The 18,276-nt window shown below is 34.8% G+C and overlaps 2 protein-coding genes across 4 annotated transcripts; one reads left to right on the top strand and one right to left on the bottom strand.

The window, feature by feature from the left end:
- Positions 1–5,789: 5,789 nt before the first annotated feature.
- Positions 5,790–9,856, top strand: LOC145116205 (casein kinase 1-like protein 10). Of its 3 annotated transcripts, none has more exons than XM_079052558.1 (14): positions 5,790–5,878; positions 6,265–6,405; positions 6,493–6,562; positions 6,677–6,825; positions 7,021–7,116; positions 7,384–7,454; positions 7,994–8,055; positions 8,142–8,205; positions 8,287–8,374; positions 8,933–9,033; positions 9,151–9,199; positions 9,279–9,322; positions 9,433–9,512; positions 9,594–9,856. In XM_079052558.1, the coding sequence occupies exons 1-11, from the start codon at positions 5,876–5,878 to the stop codon at positions 9,167–9,169; spliced, it is 864 nt and encodes a 287-aa protein (XP_078908684.1). In that variant the 5' UTR covers positions 5,790–5,875; the 3' UTR covers positions 9,170–9,199; positions 9,279–9,322; positions 9,433–9,512; positions 9,594–9,856. The 3 variants fall into 3 exon arrangements, with proteins under 3 accessions (XP_078908684.1, XP_078908687.1, XP_078908685.1); XM_079052561.1 differs by having other exon boundaries at positions 5,837–5,878; positions 6,667–6,825; XM_079052559.1 differs by lacking the exon at positions 5,790–5,878 and having other exon boundaries at positions 6,270–6,562; positions 6,667–6,825.
- A 6,970-nt stretch (positions 9,857–16,826) lies between these two features.
- On the bottom strand, positions 16,827–17,336 carry LOC145112593 (uncharacterized). The gene has a single exon (XM_079048738.1). It carries the CDS (start codon positions 17,334–17,336, stop codon positions 16,827–16,829), a length of 510 nt encoding a protein of 169 aa, XP_078904864.1.
- Positions 17,337–18,276: the final 940 nt, after the last annotated feature.

Genomic DNA, 18,276 nt, shown 5'->3' with positions numbered 1-18,276 from the left:
AAGTTGAGGCAGTGCTGCGGTGGGAAGTACCAAAGAATGCAACCTAGATCCGTAGCTTCTTTGGTTTAGCGGGCTATTATCGGAGATTCATCCAGGATTTCTCCAAGATTGTTGTGGCTTTGACCCGCTTGACCAAGAAGAATGTGACATTTCGATGGGGTACGGATCAACAGTTGGCTTTTGAGACCCTGAGACGGAGGTTATGCGAGGCTCTGATTCTAGTACTACCTAAGGGGTTAGATGATTTGGTAGTGTACTGTGATGTATCGATCTCAGGGTTAGGCGCGGTACTGATGCAGAGGGGGCATGTGATAGCTTACGCCTCGAGGCAGCTGAAGCCTCATGAGGCGAATTACCCCACCCACGACCTGGAACTGGGGGCGGTGGTGTTTGCCCTCAAGATTTGGAGGCACTACTTGTATGGCGTACGGTGCACTATATATATTGATCATAAGAGTTTGAAGTAATCGATGGATCAGCAGAACCTCAACATGCGGCAGAGGAGGCAGTTGGACGTGCTGAAGGACTATGATTGTGAGATCTTATACCATCCAGGGAAGGCCAACGTGGTAGCCGATGCTTTGAGCCGCAAGGCGGCAGGTTCCCCAATTGGGAACGTTTGTTTTAGGATAAAGGTGATCTCTCTATTGTTGGATATGATCAAGGAGGCTCAGGTCGAGGGTGTGAAGAAAGAGAATTGGAAGATAGAGTGGATTCGGGGACAATATCCCTTGTTTGTTCAGGATAGCTGAGGTTTTTTGACACGGTGTGGCCGAGTGTGGGTACCGGTGACTGGAGGAGTAAGACAGAAGATATTGGAGGAGGCAGACAAGTCCAAGTTCTCTATACATCCAGGGGTTACGAAAATGTATAGAGACCTGAGACTGAGCTATTGGTGGCCCTACATGAAGCGAGAGATCGCTTGGTTCGTGGAGCGGTGCTTGACCTGCAGGAAGGTCAAGGCCGAGCATCAGCGGCCTCATGGAAAGGTTGAGCCGCTACCCATTCCCATGTGGAAGTGGGAAGAGATCACTATGGACTTCATCACGAAGTTACCGAGGACAGCGATGGGTGTGGACGCCATATGGGTGATTGTGGACAGGTTGACAAAGATTTCCCACTTTATTCCGATCTCTGAGAGTTTACCCGCTGAGAAGTTGGCGGATATTTATGTGCGAGAGGTGGTGGCTAGACACGAGGTGCCAGTGTCGGTAGTCTCTGACAGAGATGTTCGATTTACATCTAGGTTCTGGAAGAAGTTCCATGAGGAACTGGGCACTCAGTTTCATTTTAGTACGGCGTACCACCCCCAGACAGATGGCCAGAGTGAGAGGAGGATCCAAACACTCGAAGATATGCTTCGGGCATGCGTGTTGGATTTTGGTGGTAGGTGGGATACATACCTCCCGTTGGCAGAGTTCTCATACAATAACAGTTACCATGCCAGTATCGACCGACCTCCGTTTGAGATGTTGTATGGTCGAAGGTGTAGGATCCCGGTTTGTTGGGGCAAGGTTGGACATTGAGTCTTGGGGAGCACTGAGGTAGTGCTCAAGACTATTGGGCTGATTCAGTAGGTGTGCGACTGACTGCGAGTCGCGCAGAGCCGTCAGAAAAGCTATGCTGACCGGCGGCGATCGGATCTTGAGTTCCAGGTGGGGGACTTCGTGTTACTAAAGGTGTCTCCATGGAAGGGAGTCATCAGGTTTCAGAAGAGAGGCAATTTGGGGCCCCGATATATTGGACCCTTCAGGATTACGGCCCGGGTGGGCAAGGTGGCCTATTGTTTGGAGCTGCCGGATGAGCTTAGCCAGATTCACAACACCTTCCATGTGTCACAACTTCGGAAGTGTGGCACCGACGAGACCACGGTCGTTTCTTTGGACGACATTCAGGTGGACGAGAGCCTAAACTACATTGAGAGGCTCGTTGCGATTTTGGATAGGAAGACCAAGGTTCTTCGGAACAAGGAAGTGAAGCTAGTAAAGGTGCAATGGTAGCACCGAAGGGGCTCCGAATGGACATGGGATCTTGAGAACGAGATGCGGGAGCATTACCCCAATTGCGGGAGAGTTGTAACACTCCAATTCAGGTATTACTCTTTAGACCCTTGAAAAAGGAAAAGATGGCATAAAAGTCCCTTAGTACGCGGGGCGTACTCCAGGAGTACGCTTAGCATACTAAGGATGCATGATCGCGGAAGGTGGCCGCGTACGCAGGGCGTATGCGACAGAGGGCCAAAACCCTAATTCTCGGAATTGACACCTATTTAAACACCCTTAAGCCTCTCAGACCAAACCTTAGTCAACCTCCATAGTCTTATTTCGCCCTTCTACACCAGATATACCTTGTAAGAGTGTTTTTGAGCGTAAGGAGTGTATTTGTGGCCATTTTAGTGTCCATTCAAGAAGAAGGAGTTGCTAAGCAAGCTTGGAGTGGCATTGAGCTTCAAGGATCTACATCTAGTTCACCTTAAAGAGCTTCTGGAGGTATAAATCTTTGATCTTGACATCTTATTCATTAGATCTGGCTAGGGTTTTCTATTTGGTCCCTTTAGTTGGTTTTGGACCTTCTCTTGAGAGTTGAGCTACTCCAGAGGCTGAAATGGTTAGATCTGAACTTTATGAGCATGCTAGATGCATACAGGTGCTAGCTTGAAGAGTATCTAGACTCCATGCATGAGTTTGAATCTTTATATGAAGTCCTAATGTGAAGAATGAAGTTTTTAAGTCCCATATAGCATGCAAAGGCATAAAGTTGCAAACTTTATGCCCTAGGACGTCTTAATGAGCTCAGATCTGGTATAGGACGTTAGAACATCGAGTATTAAGCACTTAATGGAAGAAAGTGCTTAATATGTTTGTAAGTTGGGCATAAGTTAGAGTACGCCACGCGTACAGCTCACGGACTCAGTACGTTGCACGTACCAGGGTGGTACGCAAGGTGTACGCACCTTAGATAGGCTCAGACTTGTTTTGGGCTTGTAAGCTTTTGGGCCTTAATTAGTCATTGGGCTTGGTCACGTTTTGGAGTTAGTGGGCCAGCTTATCTGTTATGGGCCATAGATACTATGCTTGGGCTTTATTGGGCCATGAGATCCATTAATGATTTTGGACATGGACTTTAGGCCCATTAGCCAAGGAAGACTTTTTGGGCCATTATGAAAGAACTTGGGGTTTGGGGTCCTTCAGTTGGATTGTGTTCAGCCCTAACCTTGGGTAATGTTATTATTGTTCAACACGGGTGGTTACGAACTGTTAGGAGAGTAGGTTTCAGATTCAGCAGACAAAGATGAGTCTCCTCACCATACCAATGGGTCTAAGGCACCAAGGCCGGCCCATTTTGTGATATGTGGTACACTAGCTGTAGTAGAAATATGTGGTATGATAGTTAGCTATATGCTAAGTGGTATGCTAGTGATTATATGATACTTGCAGGGAAGACCATGGGGGAGACCATGACACTTGGATAAGACCATGTGGGGGAGCCCATGACTTGATAGTTAAAGACCATGGGGGAGCCCATGGCAGTCGAATGAAAGACTATATGGGGGAGCCCATGGCATGTCGGTTAAAGACCATGGGGGGAGCCCATGACACTTTGGTATAAGACCATGTGAGGGGGAGCCCATGGCACCCTTATATGTTTGTATGCATGGCTTATGTGATATATGTAGCTTTTATAGCTAATATGATATGTGTTATGTGGAATGTGTGTGGGGTATGCTCTGAGGAACTCACTAAGCATTAGCTTACAGTTTGTGGATTTGTTTCAGGTACATCTGAGCCCAAGGGCAAGGGAAAGGTTTGATGACGCGACGTGTACTCTCTCTCAGGCGTTTTTATGGGACACTTTGATGATTTGAAATAAAATTGTATTTGATATGAATTTTGAAAACAATTGTATTTGGGATTTCATGGTTTGTGGAAAGTATTTTGGTTAATCAAAAATGAAAATTTTCTTTTGAAAATTGGGTTTGTACATGGATTAAACTCTATTATTGTGGAATGTCATGTTGGCATTCAATGAATATGGAGTTCAAAGACCATTGAACTCTTCAAAGGGAAAAAGGAAACCTTTTAACTATTAAATATATATTTCATTCAAATCTATTGAGTTCAATTCATTGTAGGAAAATTAATGTAGAGTTGTATAGTAAGTAAAATGATGATATGTCAATCCATTAAATTTTAAGGAGAATTTCGTATATGCCCTTAGTAAATGTAAATATCATATTTGCCCGACCTAAACTATAAATATCATATTTGCTATTCCTAAACGTTTAAAATATCAGATTTGCCCAAATATATAATTTTTAATGGTTTTTAACATTTAATAATTCTTTTTTTTATATTCTGAAACCATTAAAACTAAAATAAAAACTAGATGGACGATATTATCCTTGCCTTCTAAAATGACAGGAACTCATAATAGCGGGTATCTCTCGAAGTCTTCCTCATGATCATCATCAATGTTAACCTTTCCATCCTCCTTCTTGCCATGTCGCCATTTTCCATCTTCCAATCGAGTATAAACTGCAGATAATTGTAATTTCGTCGTCCTTCTTCTTGCCCTTTCTCAACTTCGGTTTTGCTCTAATGTTGTTATCATATCAAGATTATACGACGAGTAACAAAAGACCAAATTGGCCTTATGCTTTACCTGTTATGATCAATTCTTAACACAATCATCTTCTTAACCTCTTGCGTCTTTTTGTTTTGTCTTTTCACCATATTTCTTGTGCAATTAGCTAAAAGTATCAATTTGATGGTTTTATTTGTGAACTAATATGCAATACGCATACAACATAGCTTACACCAACATTGTGAGATGTAATTTTTGCTTGCTATTCTTTGGTTCAAATGTCAAAGATTGTTGTTATTTATGATTTATGGATGCGAGATTAGAACTAATGCTAAGTTGATAAGTTATTTGTTTCTTACCTTTATGATGAATCTAAGTTGGAGGCATAGATAAAGTTATGTCGAGTTTTATGAACACTAACTGTTTGAAAAAATACCTCAAAGAGCAACACAAATATCAATAAATTCAATTTACATTACAATTTTTTTTTCTATTTTGATTAGAGATTGTTAGTTCAAAGAATAATTATGAGTTGAATGTGTTTTTAGGAGATGAAAATAATGAAAACATTGGAATTTGAAGGAGCCAACAAGATCGATGTTGGTGTAATCCTATTCGTATAGATATAACCTGTTGATTGTAATCCCATTTGTATTGCACATTATAGCACATTATATCATTAGTTGTAATGAAACATTCAAAAATGCCAACAAATGACCTACTGTTTGTATCCGATTGCACATATTCTGATCATGCATTCTCAAAAAAAATTAAGCTATTCATTAGTTGTAATAACGAATTGAATGTTCATTTCACAAAGAAAGCCAAAAAAATTCCCTGATAATCATAGCCGATTGCAACAAAGAAGATGCAACAAGGCAAAAAAAAAAAAAAAAAAAGAGGCCGACACATGTTATGATGATCGCTTAGACTCAATCTGCCATCGCAGCAGGTAAATGGGTTCATGCGATTTAGAAGGAAAGGATATTATTGTCAATTTAGTTATTTTTTTCAATTTTAATGATTTTAAATTGTAAAAAAGGGTTAAATAATAGTAAAAACTATTAAAAAAATAGATTTGAGCAAATCCGATATTTTAAAACATTAAAAAGGGCAAATATGATATTTAAAGTTTAGGTCGGACAAATACAATAGGAAATTCTCCCAAGTTTAATAGAGTGAGGATACCCTAAATAGCACGGAGTATTTACCATATAAACCCTTCCTTGTAGTGGACGTAGACCTAGCTTTATCTTCAACTCTACCTTCACGATCTTCCTCGGCGATCTGCATGGTAATATCTAACCCTAATCCACTCCTATTGTTTTATTTTTAATCATTCTCTCATCGTTCACTCTCCAAAGCATATATCGTTCGTTTTCCTCATATAATTCCTTGATCCCTCCTTGTTTTTCCCCTACAAGCTAGCGTCAAGCTTCGACCCACAATCCCACATCATATAACTCAATTATTTAACCAAGTAGCGTCAGTTTTGTATTTTTACCATAAGTTAGAAAGCTTCTTGATTTTGCATAGGATGTTGGATTAATTGTTGAGCTTGATGAAAGTTTTGGGGCTGGTTTTTAAAGTATTAACTAGTGTTTAGTTTTTTCATCAAGCCCTGATTTGAGGTTTAAGCTTGGTTTATGTGGGTCTGAATTCGGATTCATTGTTCTGTAGAAAAATAAAGAAAGAATAATTGATACGGATGATGTTGTTGGTGAGAAGTTTAAGGTGGGAAGGAAGATTGGGAAGGGAGCTTTCTGTGAAGTTTATGCAGGTGTTAATCTTCAAAGTGGGGAAGAAGTAGCTATTAAGCTGGTAATGTTTCAAGCTCTATTTGTGTGATTAATTGATTGTTACAGTTGATCTTCAAACAAGATTTTGTGAGCCCAAACTTATTTCTAGGAACCTGTCACAACGGAGCATCCTCAACTGTATCATGAATCAGAAATATATAAACGTCTCCAAGGAGGAGGTTTCTCTCTCTCTCTCTCTCTCTCTCTCTCTCTCTCTCTCTCTCTCTTTTGGATAGTTTGTGTTGATTATTATACATATTATCTGATATTATGTTTGTTTAAGTTTAATGCAGTGGGAATACCAAGCCTCAAGTGGTTTGGAGTTGAGAGGGGGCACAATATAATGGTTATTGACCTTCTTGGACCAAACCTCCAAGAAATTCTGGACAGATGTGGTGGAAAGTTCAGCTTGAAGACAGTTTTAATGCTTGCAGATCAACTAGTAAGTTGTGAAAGTTAAGCATGGCTTGGCATGAAAGAATTGGTTGTATTGTGTTTCGGTCTCTTCTTGTGGAAATAGACATAAACGCCCTCCTCATCTCCATTATTGAATATAGCCCTAGAAATTTTGTTCAGTCCTGTTTAACAAATGCAGCATCATTTGAATTCTGAATCATATTTATACCGACTTGTGCAGATAGAAGCAGTGGAGTGTATGCATGATAAGGGTGTTGTTCACCGTGATATAAAGCCCGAAAATTTATTAATGGGTGTTGGCAGCAATGTTTGTCAGGTAGTTCTTCAATTATGTAAATATCTTAACATTGTTCCCTTTAGTATGTGGGTTTGTTTTTTGAAGAAAAAAAACCATATATGCCATTGTTGCACGACCTGTTTCATACCACAGTTTGTGCAAAAATTGATGGTAGTTTATATAGCCTCATGTTTTAGCTTGTATCAGAATGCTTGATTTCGAAGTAATTTGGTGCATGATAGTATTAGATGAGATTGTATGTTATATATATTGGAGTAATGGTATCATAAACGTTTCATATGGCAGGTGTACCTTACAGATTTTGGCCTTGCAAATGTTGTTTTAGATCCTGAGACAGATGAACACATAGAATACAGGTATTTTCTAAGTCCTGTTTATTCTTAATGTGTTAAATGGGTAAGATTAAGAAATTGGGTTAAATGCAAGAAATAACAATTTGATTTACTTATTATAACATCTACTGACATGCTTTGGAATACAAGGCTTTTTACATTGCTTTAATAGAGTAAAATTTTCAAAGTTTAGTGCTCTATTAAGAAAAAAAAAATGTAAGTAGATGCTATAGTTAGGTACAGTACATTGTTAAGAAAAAAAATGGAAATAGAGTGTTATGGAAAGAAATGAAAGTAGGATGATATAATATAAAAATAAGTGAAAGTAAGTTGCTATTTCTTGTATATATAAGTTGTTAACCTTGGGTCAAACAGTTTAAAACTGTAAAACTTGTCCAAAATGTATTCAAGTGCTCTGAAATCGCTTTCTATTTACTTTTCTTACTTTTCAAAAGGAAAAAAGAACAGTTTTGAACCACACCAAAATTTAGCTTGTTTGACCCATAACCCAATCCCACCCATTTGTACTCATTTTCAATTGTAGGCATTTAAACTTTTTGCAGGGAAGGTGTAAGTTTTGTGGGCACTCACCGCTATGCGAGTCTGTGGACACACTGTGGTGTTGGTGAGTTGTTCATCTTATTAATTAATTTATTTCTTTTATAAGAAGTTTCCTAATGAAAATTTGATGCTTTTTATATGACCTTGCAGAACAAGGTAGACGCAATGATATGGAGTCTCTTGCTTATGTTCTTGTGTGTTTCCTCAAAGGAAGGTGAGAGCAGAGCAGATGAAGTTTGTCAATAGTTTTATTTAATTTTTATCTTGTGTGGTCTAAATGTTTGCATGGCTTCAGCCTTCCATGGCAGGGATTGAGTGCAGGAAGCAACGAAGAGGAGATAAATGGGGATGTAATGAGGAAGAAGTATGCCATTAAACCTGAGGTAATGTTGGCTCTTCTGTTTCAAAAACATATATAAGAAATAAAGAAGTAAGATATTGAACTTTTAATCATTGAAAAAAAGCTGCAAGACAAGTTTTTTAAAGATTTATTTATTGATAAATAACAAACGGGCACAAGCCCTTGTGTATTTTTGTAACAGACTAGAGATTTAGAATGGAATTAGACACATCACATGTAACTGAATGAACGAATGAATGATCTAAAGGTTCAAAGTTATGGAAATCTCGAATGGCTTTTTTAGAAAGAGGAACAAACTATAGCATTTTCCCAAAAATAATATATAAAAGATATTGTTATAATTGGAAGTTCTTTAAATAATCAGAATTAGCCAAACATTCAAACAACCAAAACACAGTACCATTTTGTTACACAGTTGATTATTATTATTATTATTATTATTATTATTGTTATTATTATTATTATTATTATCCCATAATCGCTTTCACTACACCCCATAACTTGGCTAATTGTGTATAGTTATAACTAATAATCTAGCATTTAATTAAACTCTAATTGTGACTGAATTTTGTTCAAACAGGAGCTATGTGAATCATGTCCACCTGAGTTTGCAGTATGGATCACATCTTGTCAACGTACACACTTCGAAGATATGCCATACTATACGTCTATTAAGGCTAGGTGTCGTCGACTCTTTAAGTCTAAAGCTTAAACCTCATAATCCAATTTTATAAACTCTAATCCATAAATGCCTTTCGGCTCTTAATTATTCTCATATAATAATATCTATGATTGCAGGCTATGTCTTCGATTATGAATATGATTGGGCCGATTCTCCAAAAGACGAGTTAGTATAGAACCGCCTATTGTTTTTTTTTAATTATCAATATCGCATTCTAAACTTTTTTTTTAATCTTTTTTTGCAGCATCAAGTTGGGAACATCAGCTGAAAAGCCAGGAATAATCTTGGGTATCGCTTATAAATGAAATACAAATGCTATGAAAATGGTTTTCTTTTTTGTAGTTGACCTATGTTTTATTAATAACGGGTCAATGAGTAATAATATCTTTTTCGTGTAGCTACTCAAGATATCCATGATACAGTAGAAGTGTTTTCTAGAACCAAGATTTCCGATGATGTACCTTCATCAAAAGATGTGGTAAGTTTTTCAACATTCCACAACATTCTAAAAACAGAATTTGTTACAAATATAGCGTTGACCTGATAAATTTATCCACAGCAATCCGATCCTGAAAATCCCTGGCAGATAGCTGGCAGACGGCAAAGGCGAAAGCGCCACTTGTCAAGCAATCGTGGACATAGAGTTGCGAAGTTTGGGAAGTTAAAGAATCATAATTTTGTTTAAGGTTTTTATCATTTTGTAGAATGATTTAGATTGAATCCCGAAGAATTTTCCATGTTCTTGATATTGTGTATGTTATTACCATAGTTGATGTTGTGTATGTTATAACAAGGGATTATGCCACTAATAGACATTTTTTGGGGGAGAATTTCAAATTTTAGTCACAAAAAAATGGATTTCCACATATAGACATGTTTTCCGCGGAGGTGAGCTTCGAGGAGCTCCGCGGAATTCACTGTAGCTCCGCGGAGTGGCAAAATCGTAATTAAATCAAGGGTGTTTATGAAAAAAAAAATCGATGAACAGTTCCGCGGAGCTACAGTGCGTTCCGTGGAGCTACAGTGCACTCCGCGGAGCTACAATGTTTTTTTTTTTTTTTTTTTTTTTTTTCAAAACACCCTTCATTTAATTACGATTTTGCCACTCCGCGGAGCTACAGTGAATTCCGCGGAGCCCCTCGGAGTTCACCTCCGCGGAAAGCGTGTCTATATGTGGAAATCCGATTTTTTGTGACTAAATTTTGAATTTCTCCCCCAAAAAATGTCCATTAGTGGCATAATCCCTTATAACAATGGTGATATATAAGAAATTAATAATGACTTGGCTTTTGATCTGTTTAAGGTTTATAAACATTTTATGTGTAACCCAAAGGAATATCAAGAATATCAAAGGTTTTATCCTTAAGATTTGTTAATAGATGTTTTATACGCATTTTGTGAACTTTTAGAAAAGAGTTTAAAAAAGAACATGAGACTTTTTTTCTTTCGTGGCATAACATAATAGCTTGAGAGTATCTTATTAGGTCAGTACTCAAACACTGCATTCTCCATGGTTTCATTATTTTTTCCTTCATGTTCTAATCAAACAAAAAAAGATAAATGTCAACAAATCAGTTGGGACATTGTAAAACCTGAAAATTTTGAAAAACAACAGCAATATACTTATAATATGTACCGTTTGAAAGAACAATACATAAAAAACCATGAAGACTTGAAGTCTTAAACTTGCATTGCAAAAGAATCCACCCTTTCAAAATCACTTGTAATTTATTTTCTAGACAAGAGTCAAACCTACTAATATATGAAAATCTTAAAACATATGAACTTGTTTCTGTAAAGTAAAAAAAAAACAAAAAAACTTCATAGGTACTTTTTCTATAAAAATTATAAGGACTAAATTTGTCAATATTGAAAACATTTGTAGCAAAAGTCTAAAATATAAAACTCTTAGGGACTAAATCTAATAATATTAAAAACTTGTCACAAAAAACCTCAAATGCTAAAGTTCACTATTCATTTATTTAGTATATATAATAATATTTTAAGGTTCCATTATTTTACAAACATCTAATAGTGGTGTCATAATTATTATCTATTAATAAATTATATTATAATAACTTCTTTGGTATAAATTAAGAAAATATAGGGTTAATGTGACCATAGCCGACCAACTATCATATTTTATTTTGAAACATCCCTTATATTATTTTTTTCATCGTAAAGTCATAAACTCCATTTCTTTCATCTTAAAAGATCCTTAGACTACTCCCATTGGGATGATTTGGGTGAGCCGCTTACCATTTTTAAATTAGAAAAAAATGAAAACTAAAAAAAGTTTGGTGACCTAGGCCGGAGTGGCAATCTAAGTTTGCTCGCCTCTTTTGAATATTAACTATCCACTACGTGTTTATCATTTACTAGGTTATAACCCGTGGGAACCACGACTACAAAAATAATTAAATTTTTATAGTAAAAAACTCATAATTATTAATAAATTATTTTAAATATATTATTACTTAAAAATTTATGTTTTTTATTTATGTAAAATTATAATCGTTGATTCAAATAAACATATAAAATTATTTTTCTAGATATGTGAGACAATTTTTATTTGTGAATTAATGAAAAATGATATTGTATACTGAAATATTAAATTAATTATAAAAATAAAACAACCACTTCAAATATGGTTGAAAGTTTGCATAATTGTATCGCTAATAAAATTTACAGAACTACTATTTTCTTTTAAATAAAGAGTCATAAAGTTAATAAAGATAGTATAAACTATTAGGGTTACATATACAAAAAAAAAACTAAAGTTTTAAAAATTAACCGAGAATAAAATTATTTTCAACACTAAAAACATACAAGTAAAAAAAATTTACACTTTTAAACAATAGCACAATCAAAGACTAAGATATTTATCCAATTTCAACACAAATCCAATTTTAACATAAAAAGGATCAAAATAACATTATTCCTTACATTATGTATATTAAAAAAACATAAAGTAAATTGCTAATTTTTTGATTTGCTAAAACCCTAAGTATCGGGCTTTGAACCCTATCAAAGTAACATATCTTAATCACATTTCATGAAAACTAAAAAGAAAGCAAAGGAAAATTGTTATAATATTAATTTAATACTTAAAACCAACATATTTTATTATTTTTACTACATAGGCAATATACTTTTCGCCCATAACAACAAACAAACCAAGGAAATATCATTTTACTTTCAATTCTTGCATTTGAGCCTTACAAACAAACCTAGGAAACGACTCATATTTTCTTGCATTTGACCATTCCAAAATTCCATTGTATTTTCATTGCTTTAAACAATTTACCACCATGCATCTGCTCAAATAAATAACATTGCACTTTCTTTTCTTTGATAATTTTAGCATCCTACTTTACTTTTTGTTAAAATGGACAAATAATGAACAACCCTTGGTATTTCTAATTATGTAAAAATAGACATTATTGGTTTTTAGTCAAACCTGTGGTTTGGTTTCTATTGCTGCAAAACGATAAAAAAAGAAAAAACAAAAACTTTAGCATTATAATCTGATTAGAAAGAAAAAAAGGAAACACATTACCTTTTGAGAAAGACTATAGTAATAAAACATGCTTCTCTTTTGGTTGAGGCTATATGTGTCCCGAGTTTCCTTGATTAATCATTTCTTCTACACTATAAACTACAAAACACTCCTGCCACCTTTGCCACTTAGCTGTTCAGACCGTACCATGTGAATATTGTATACACAATAGATAATGTCAACAATAAAACATGGGTATAGATTTTCAAGTCTAACATCTTAATAAGAACATTATATTAAGTATAGTTATAAATTGGTTGATTTTTAAGAAAAAAAAACATACTGAAAAATACAATAATAAAAAGAAATAAAAGTAGGATGCTATATTACATAAATCAAGAAAAGTTTGTTTCTATTTTCTGCATTTAACATGATTTTTTTTATTAAAAATAAAATATAAAAGTAAGCTGAAAGAGTAGAATTAACATTTGAAATAATGTGGAATGTCTCAATCATTAAAAGCGATGGTATGGGTATACAAGGAAACTCATCAAAATTGAATGATTTTTATGGGACCATATTTTCAGCAAACGCTAAATTTTTTAATGAAAAATGTATACTCATTTTAGAATATTTATAAACCAATTCAAAGATCGAACCGGTTTTATGTACGTTCATAAAAGTGATAAGCACCGGTTTTATGTACCGAATAATGTCATAGGAAATTGGTAAAAGATGCAAACTTCACAAGATAAAACTTTTTCTATGAAAGAAGTAAGGATTATCCCAGGTAGTTTAGTGAAGCTCCATGTAAAATATTGTACATGGCACCCAAAATAGAAAGATTCATAAGTAAAGAAGCTAGATATAGTAAATATTTTGAAATAAAGACATGTGTTACTTTGTTACCTTTTTACCCTGTTTATGTCATCAATATTTTAAGGCCTTCAGATGGACGGATCTGAGCATCCAACATTAGCCTATTAAATTATTGAATCTCATTAGTCTAATAACAGGATATAAAAAAGAAAGAAAAGACCACAGACCATTACATCCCTCATGTTAAAATATTATATTTAATAAACTAATAAATAACAAATTTAATATAATGAGAGTTTTAATAAGGGAGTATCCAACCACAATCATAGACCATACCATCTTTAAGATGCTACTGGAAATGCCAAGATATCTTATATGATATTTGCATATAAAGGTTTATTCACATGGAGAATAATCAATGTTAAGATAGAGATTTCCATAATATCGAGGTCTTACTTGTTAGTCAACCCAATACTCATCTCCTTTTCTGCCATTCCAAATAGCTGAATCACAAAAGATAACAGTAAGGTAAAATCATCATCCTTTCCATAAAACTAATTACATAGATTTTACTTGAAATGATGGAGTAAAAGCCTAAATCTAAAATAAACACCTAAATTTGTTCATAGCAAATTAATCTATTAACTGTACAAGTAAATTATACAGAGGTCAACACTTAACATGAGAATTCAAATGAAGCATAGGGTAGCGATTCTATTGTTCTTTTGAATAATATGCTAGCCCCAGACATACATTCATCAATATTTACTTTATCTCAGTAGGTTTGGCCCTGGAACTTCAGAAAAAGAAAAACCTATCTGAAACTCATATATATAAAATCAAATTAACATAATCCTACACAATTTAAGATGATTTCCACAGAGGGTAGCGATTTTATTTTTATTTTGAATAACATAATCAATCAAACAAATAAAAAAAAGCATATAAGAACCTAAAAATTGAATATTTTTACATATTTAGGATATTTCACTCTTTGTCATCAATGTTTTAGCACCGCCATTTGTTTGTCACTCCTAAAACACAAAAAAGTTTCATTTTTTTTTATAGAAGATGTATTTTAGAATATAAGCTTTTACCTTCAATGAATAGAGGGAAGAGGAATAAAAACATTTTCTTGAAAAACTTCATATTCAAAACCACTTTGCCTAATATCAGTGAGATTCCTCCCAAATACATATCATACCTTGATTGAACATACCAGACTGTGAAGAATCGTGGATATCCTACCTTGATTGGACAATATCATTATTCCGTTCTGGGCATGAAACTCATATTAGACACAACAAAAATAAAAAAAGGAACAATCTAGAGAGAGATTGTGCATACCAATCCAGAATAATTCTTCCTCTCTACGTCAACGTAACTGTCATCCGAGCCCCTGCAATCTTCTTCTTGTTTCACTCTGTTCTTGGTGTCTAATATCATCAAGCTCTATCGATCTTAATGTTAACTAGTCCTTCAATTTAACCATAAAAAAACAAAAAGAAAAGTAGACGAAGGAGAAGGATAATCAATAAGTAGTTTCTCATTCTAAAATCTAAAAACCTCTCAGAATAAATAAAAACTCTAGATAAAAAATTATAAAAGAGGAACATACCTAGGGTTTTGAAGCGAGAGATGTGGAGTGGGTAAAAGATTCAGGTAGATAATGAAGGGAGAAAATCATCAAAATTCTCAATGAAGCATTTAATGTCAGACATGAATTCTTTAATCCACCATGGAAAGTAATAAAGACAATTGAAGACCTGCGATTTTTAAAACCAAAACAACCGGAGATGATTTGCTTCCATGATTAATCAATTTGAATGTGGATTGGTGTTATTGGAATTTGATTAGTATATGGAAAGTCGTGCAATATGCTGCAACCAAAACCGAAATTTCGGATATGAGATACATCCTTCGAATAAATCAAAACCGAAATGCTGATATTTAGGAACTAACTATGCACTGAGTTTGTGGGCGGGAAAAGCAGGGAGTAAATAGTTTGTGGAATGACATGTGGCAAGACATAGGACTCAAAAGAGGACACGTGTCTGTTTAAAGACTATTTTATTAGGACTAGGTGTGAGACCCATGTATTATATGAGTTTAATTAAAAAAAATTAAATATGAAATTTTAACAATTTGAAAAGTTTGAATTTATAAGAAAAATAAAAAAAATTTTGAATTATTAAAATTAATGAGACTTAATGTATTGAATACATTACATATATAAACCCTTTCTAATAAATACCTTACATATATATTACCTTACATATTAAATGTGGAATTTTAATTTAATAAAATGAAAAATACAATAAAATGACAAGTGGAAAATAGAAAATCTAAAATTTTTAGAAAATGTCATGTGTCCAAACGAAAGAGAAGAGGACATGTGACAAAAAACCTTCATTTATTAGAGTAGATAGATTAGTAGAGTTAAATTAACTTTTATAATTAAATCTAATTTTGTTAATAATAGTTTTTTATTTGAAGTAAATAAATAAATAAAATATACCAAAATACAAGATTAATTTTTCTCTACAATATGATACTAATATCGATATATTTTTTCTCTATATTTTTTTAATATAAAATTGGATTGGATTGTATTGATAATGGGAGTAAAAGATTAGGTTTAATTGGGTTGTTGATGTGGAAGAGAGAAAAATTAGTTTTTTAATAGATGATTGGGTTGGAGTGGGTTATGAATGGGGATAGCCTTAGGCTATGGGGAGTGATCACCACCAACCCATTGAAAAAGTGATGTCACATCTACGCCACGTCAGCTTCATCACCAACCCACTAGACATTGGAAATGGTTACCACTACACAATATTCCCTTTTTTGATTTTTTGATTTTTGTAACATTATATTAAATAAAAAACATAATTTATAACATAAACAATTTTTTTAAAACACAATAAAACCACATTTCATTAATTAAAAACATAGAAATTTAAAACCTAAATTACTAAAATAAAGATAAAACATAACAAATAAAACATTACACTACTTAAAAAACATAAAAAACCATAGAGAAATACTACTCGTCGTCGCCACCATCCTCATTCGCCTCGTCGTCACCGTCTTCATCCGCCTCGTCATCACCGCCCTCATCCTCTTCGTCTTCATCGTCATTTTCCCCTTGGAATTGTCTTTCCTATATGTGCTCGGTCAAATCGTGACGTGGATTTTGATGTGTTTCACGGTTTTGTATTTCCAAAACCCTAGAGAAGTATTTCGGGCTGCCAACTTGTATTACTGCAGGTGGATTAAGTATATCGTTTCCGGTATATGAACAAATAGCCCTGTCCTCTTCTTCTATTATCATGTTATGTAAAATAATACAAGCAATCAACACCGCCGTTAGTTTTGCCATATCTCATGTTCGTGTCAGATGTTTGATTATGTGTCACTTTTGTTTTAGGACTCCAAACGTTTGTTCCACATCTTTCCGTGCAGATTTTTGTGCTAATATATCCCATCACCTAGGTAATACCCATAATTATATTCATTTCCATTCACAACGTATGACATGTTTGGTGTTTTACCCTGCAAAATATTGTTAAATAACGGATACGCTTGAAGCACATTCATGTTATTATTGGACCCCGCCATAACAAAGAATGCATGCAAAAACCATAGGTCATGTGAAACAACCACTTCTAATATAACAGTTTGGACCCCATGATCACCTCGCATGAATTGACCACGCCACACATTGGGACAATTTGCCCACTCCCAATGTGTACAATCAATACTACCAAGCATCCCTGGAAAACCATGTTTAGCTTGATGCGCGGCATACAACTGTTTGACATCACTTTTAGTCGGATGTCGCAAGTATATGACACGGTAAAGCTCTATAACATACTCACAGAAAATATATGTACAGTCTCGACCCATCCTCTCATACATTTTCAAATACTCATCAGAGACGTCTGCGGCTATGCCATATTCCAATTGTCTAAGAGCGGTCATATATTTTTGTATTGTAGTAAAACCACTTTTACCTATGGCATCTCATCTTAATTGGAAAAACTCATAAGTACGTTCCAAATCTCTAGCTATACGTAAGAATAAATTTCTTCTAATATGAAAACGTTCTTCAAATTTCGATAGATCATATAAACTATCAGGGGCAAAATAATCACGTACCAAAAGTTCATTTGCTGCCTCTCGATCTGGGTTGATCCATTTTCTACGCTTCTTCTCGCCGTATGAACTTTCGCCTCTCTCACGAACCATGTCTTGTGCTGCAGACAATAGTGTGTGCAATACCAACTCGTCATCACATGAAGAAGAAACTGAACCGAAAAAATTATTCATTTTTTTGTTGAATGTGTGTGTTTGATTTGAAAGAGTTTGTATGTTTTGTTTTGAAAAAGATGTGTAAAATGGATGTATATATAGAGAGAAATTAAATTAAAAATAAAAAACATAATTTTTTTTTATTAAATCTATCAACGGTCGAAAAGTTAACCCACCAATCAAATACCCCGTCTTCTTCTGTCCTCATCGCCACGCCACGACCAACCCACCAAAGCTGGGGCAGTGTTCACGCATGGAGAGGGCCTCCACGTAAGAAGCTCACGCGTGGAGACCTTCCCACTCCGGAAAGCCTTATTTGAAAAGTGAAAGGTCAACCAGTAACCTCTTTCCTAGTCGATACGTAATGGTGCCATGACCCATAGCCTTTCTTTTCCACTTTCTTTCTTTGCTACAAGTCCCATTCCCGATCAAAACCACCATTACTGACTATCACTGACTGACTGAAGGTATGTATTACAGATGAAAACAATTTGATTTTGGAGTTCAGGAAAACAAGCAAGCAAGCCTAGGGTTCGATTCACAAGACCATGGGGTCAATCTCAGTCAATAAAACCTTTGAATCAGAATATTCACCAATTTCAAAATTTCT

The sequence above is a fragment of the Lactuca virosa genome, chromosome 5 (assembly GCF_052849685.1).
Source record: "Lactuca virosa cultivar CGN04683 chromosome 5, Lactuca_virosa_CGN04683_v6, whole genome shotgun sequence".
NCBI classification, from domain to species: domain Eukaryota; kingdom Viridiplantae; phylum Streptophyta; class Magnoliopsida; order Asterales; family Asteraceae; genus Lactuca; species Lactuca virosa.
This window is presented reverse-complemented; position numbering and strand designations above follow the sequence as displayed.

Bases quoted from the DNA above. Each gene is read 5' to 3' on its own strand.
- LOC145116205 (XM_079052558.1), top strand. The intron at 6,406-6,492 runs GTAATGTTTCAA...ACTTATTTCTAG, and splicing joins AAGAAGTAGCTATTAAGCTG to GAACCTGTCACAACGGAGCA. The intron at 8,206-8,286 runs GTGAGAGCAGAG...GCATGGCTTCAG, and splicing joins GTGTGTTTCCTCAAAGGAAG to CCTTCCATGGCAGGGATTGA.
- LOC145112593 (XM_079048738.1), bottom strand. From the start codon at position 17,336: ATGACCGCTCTTAGACAATTGGAATATGGCATAGCCGCAGACGTCTCT.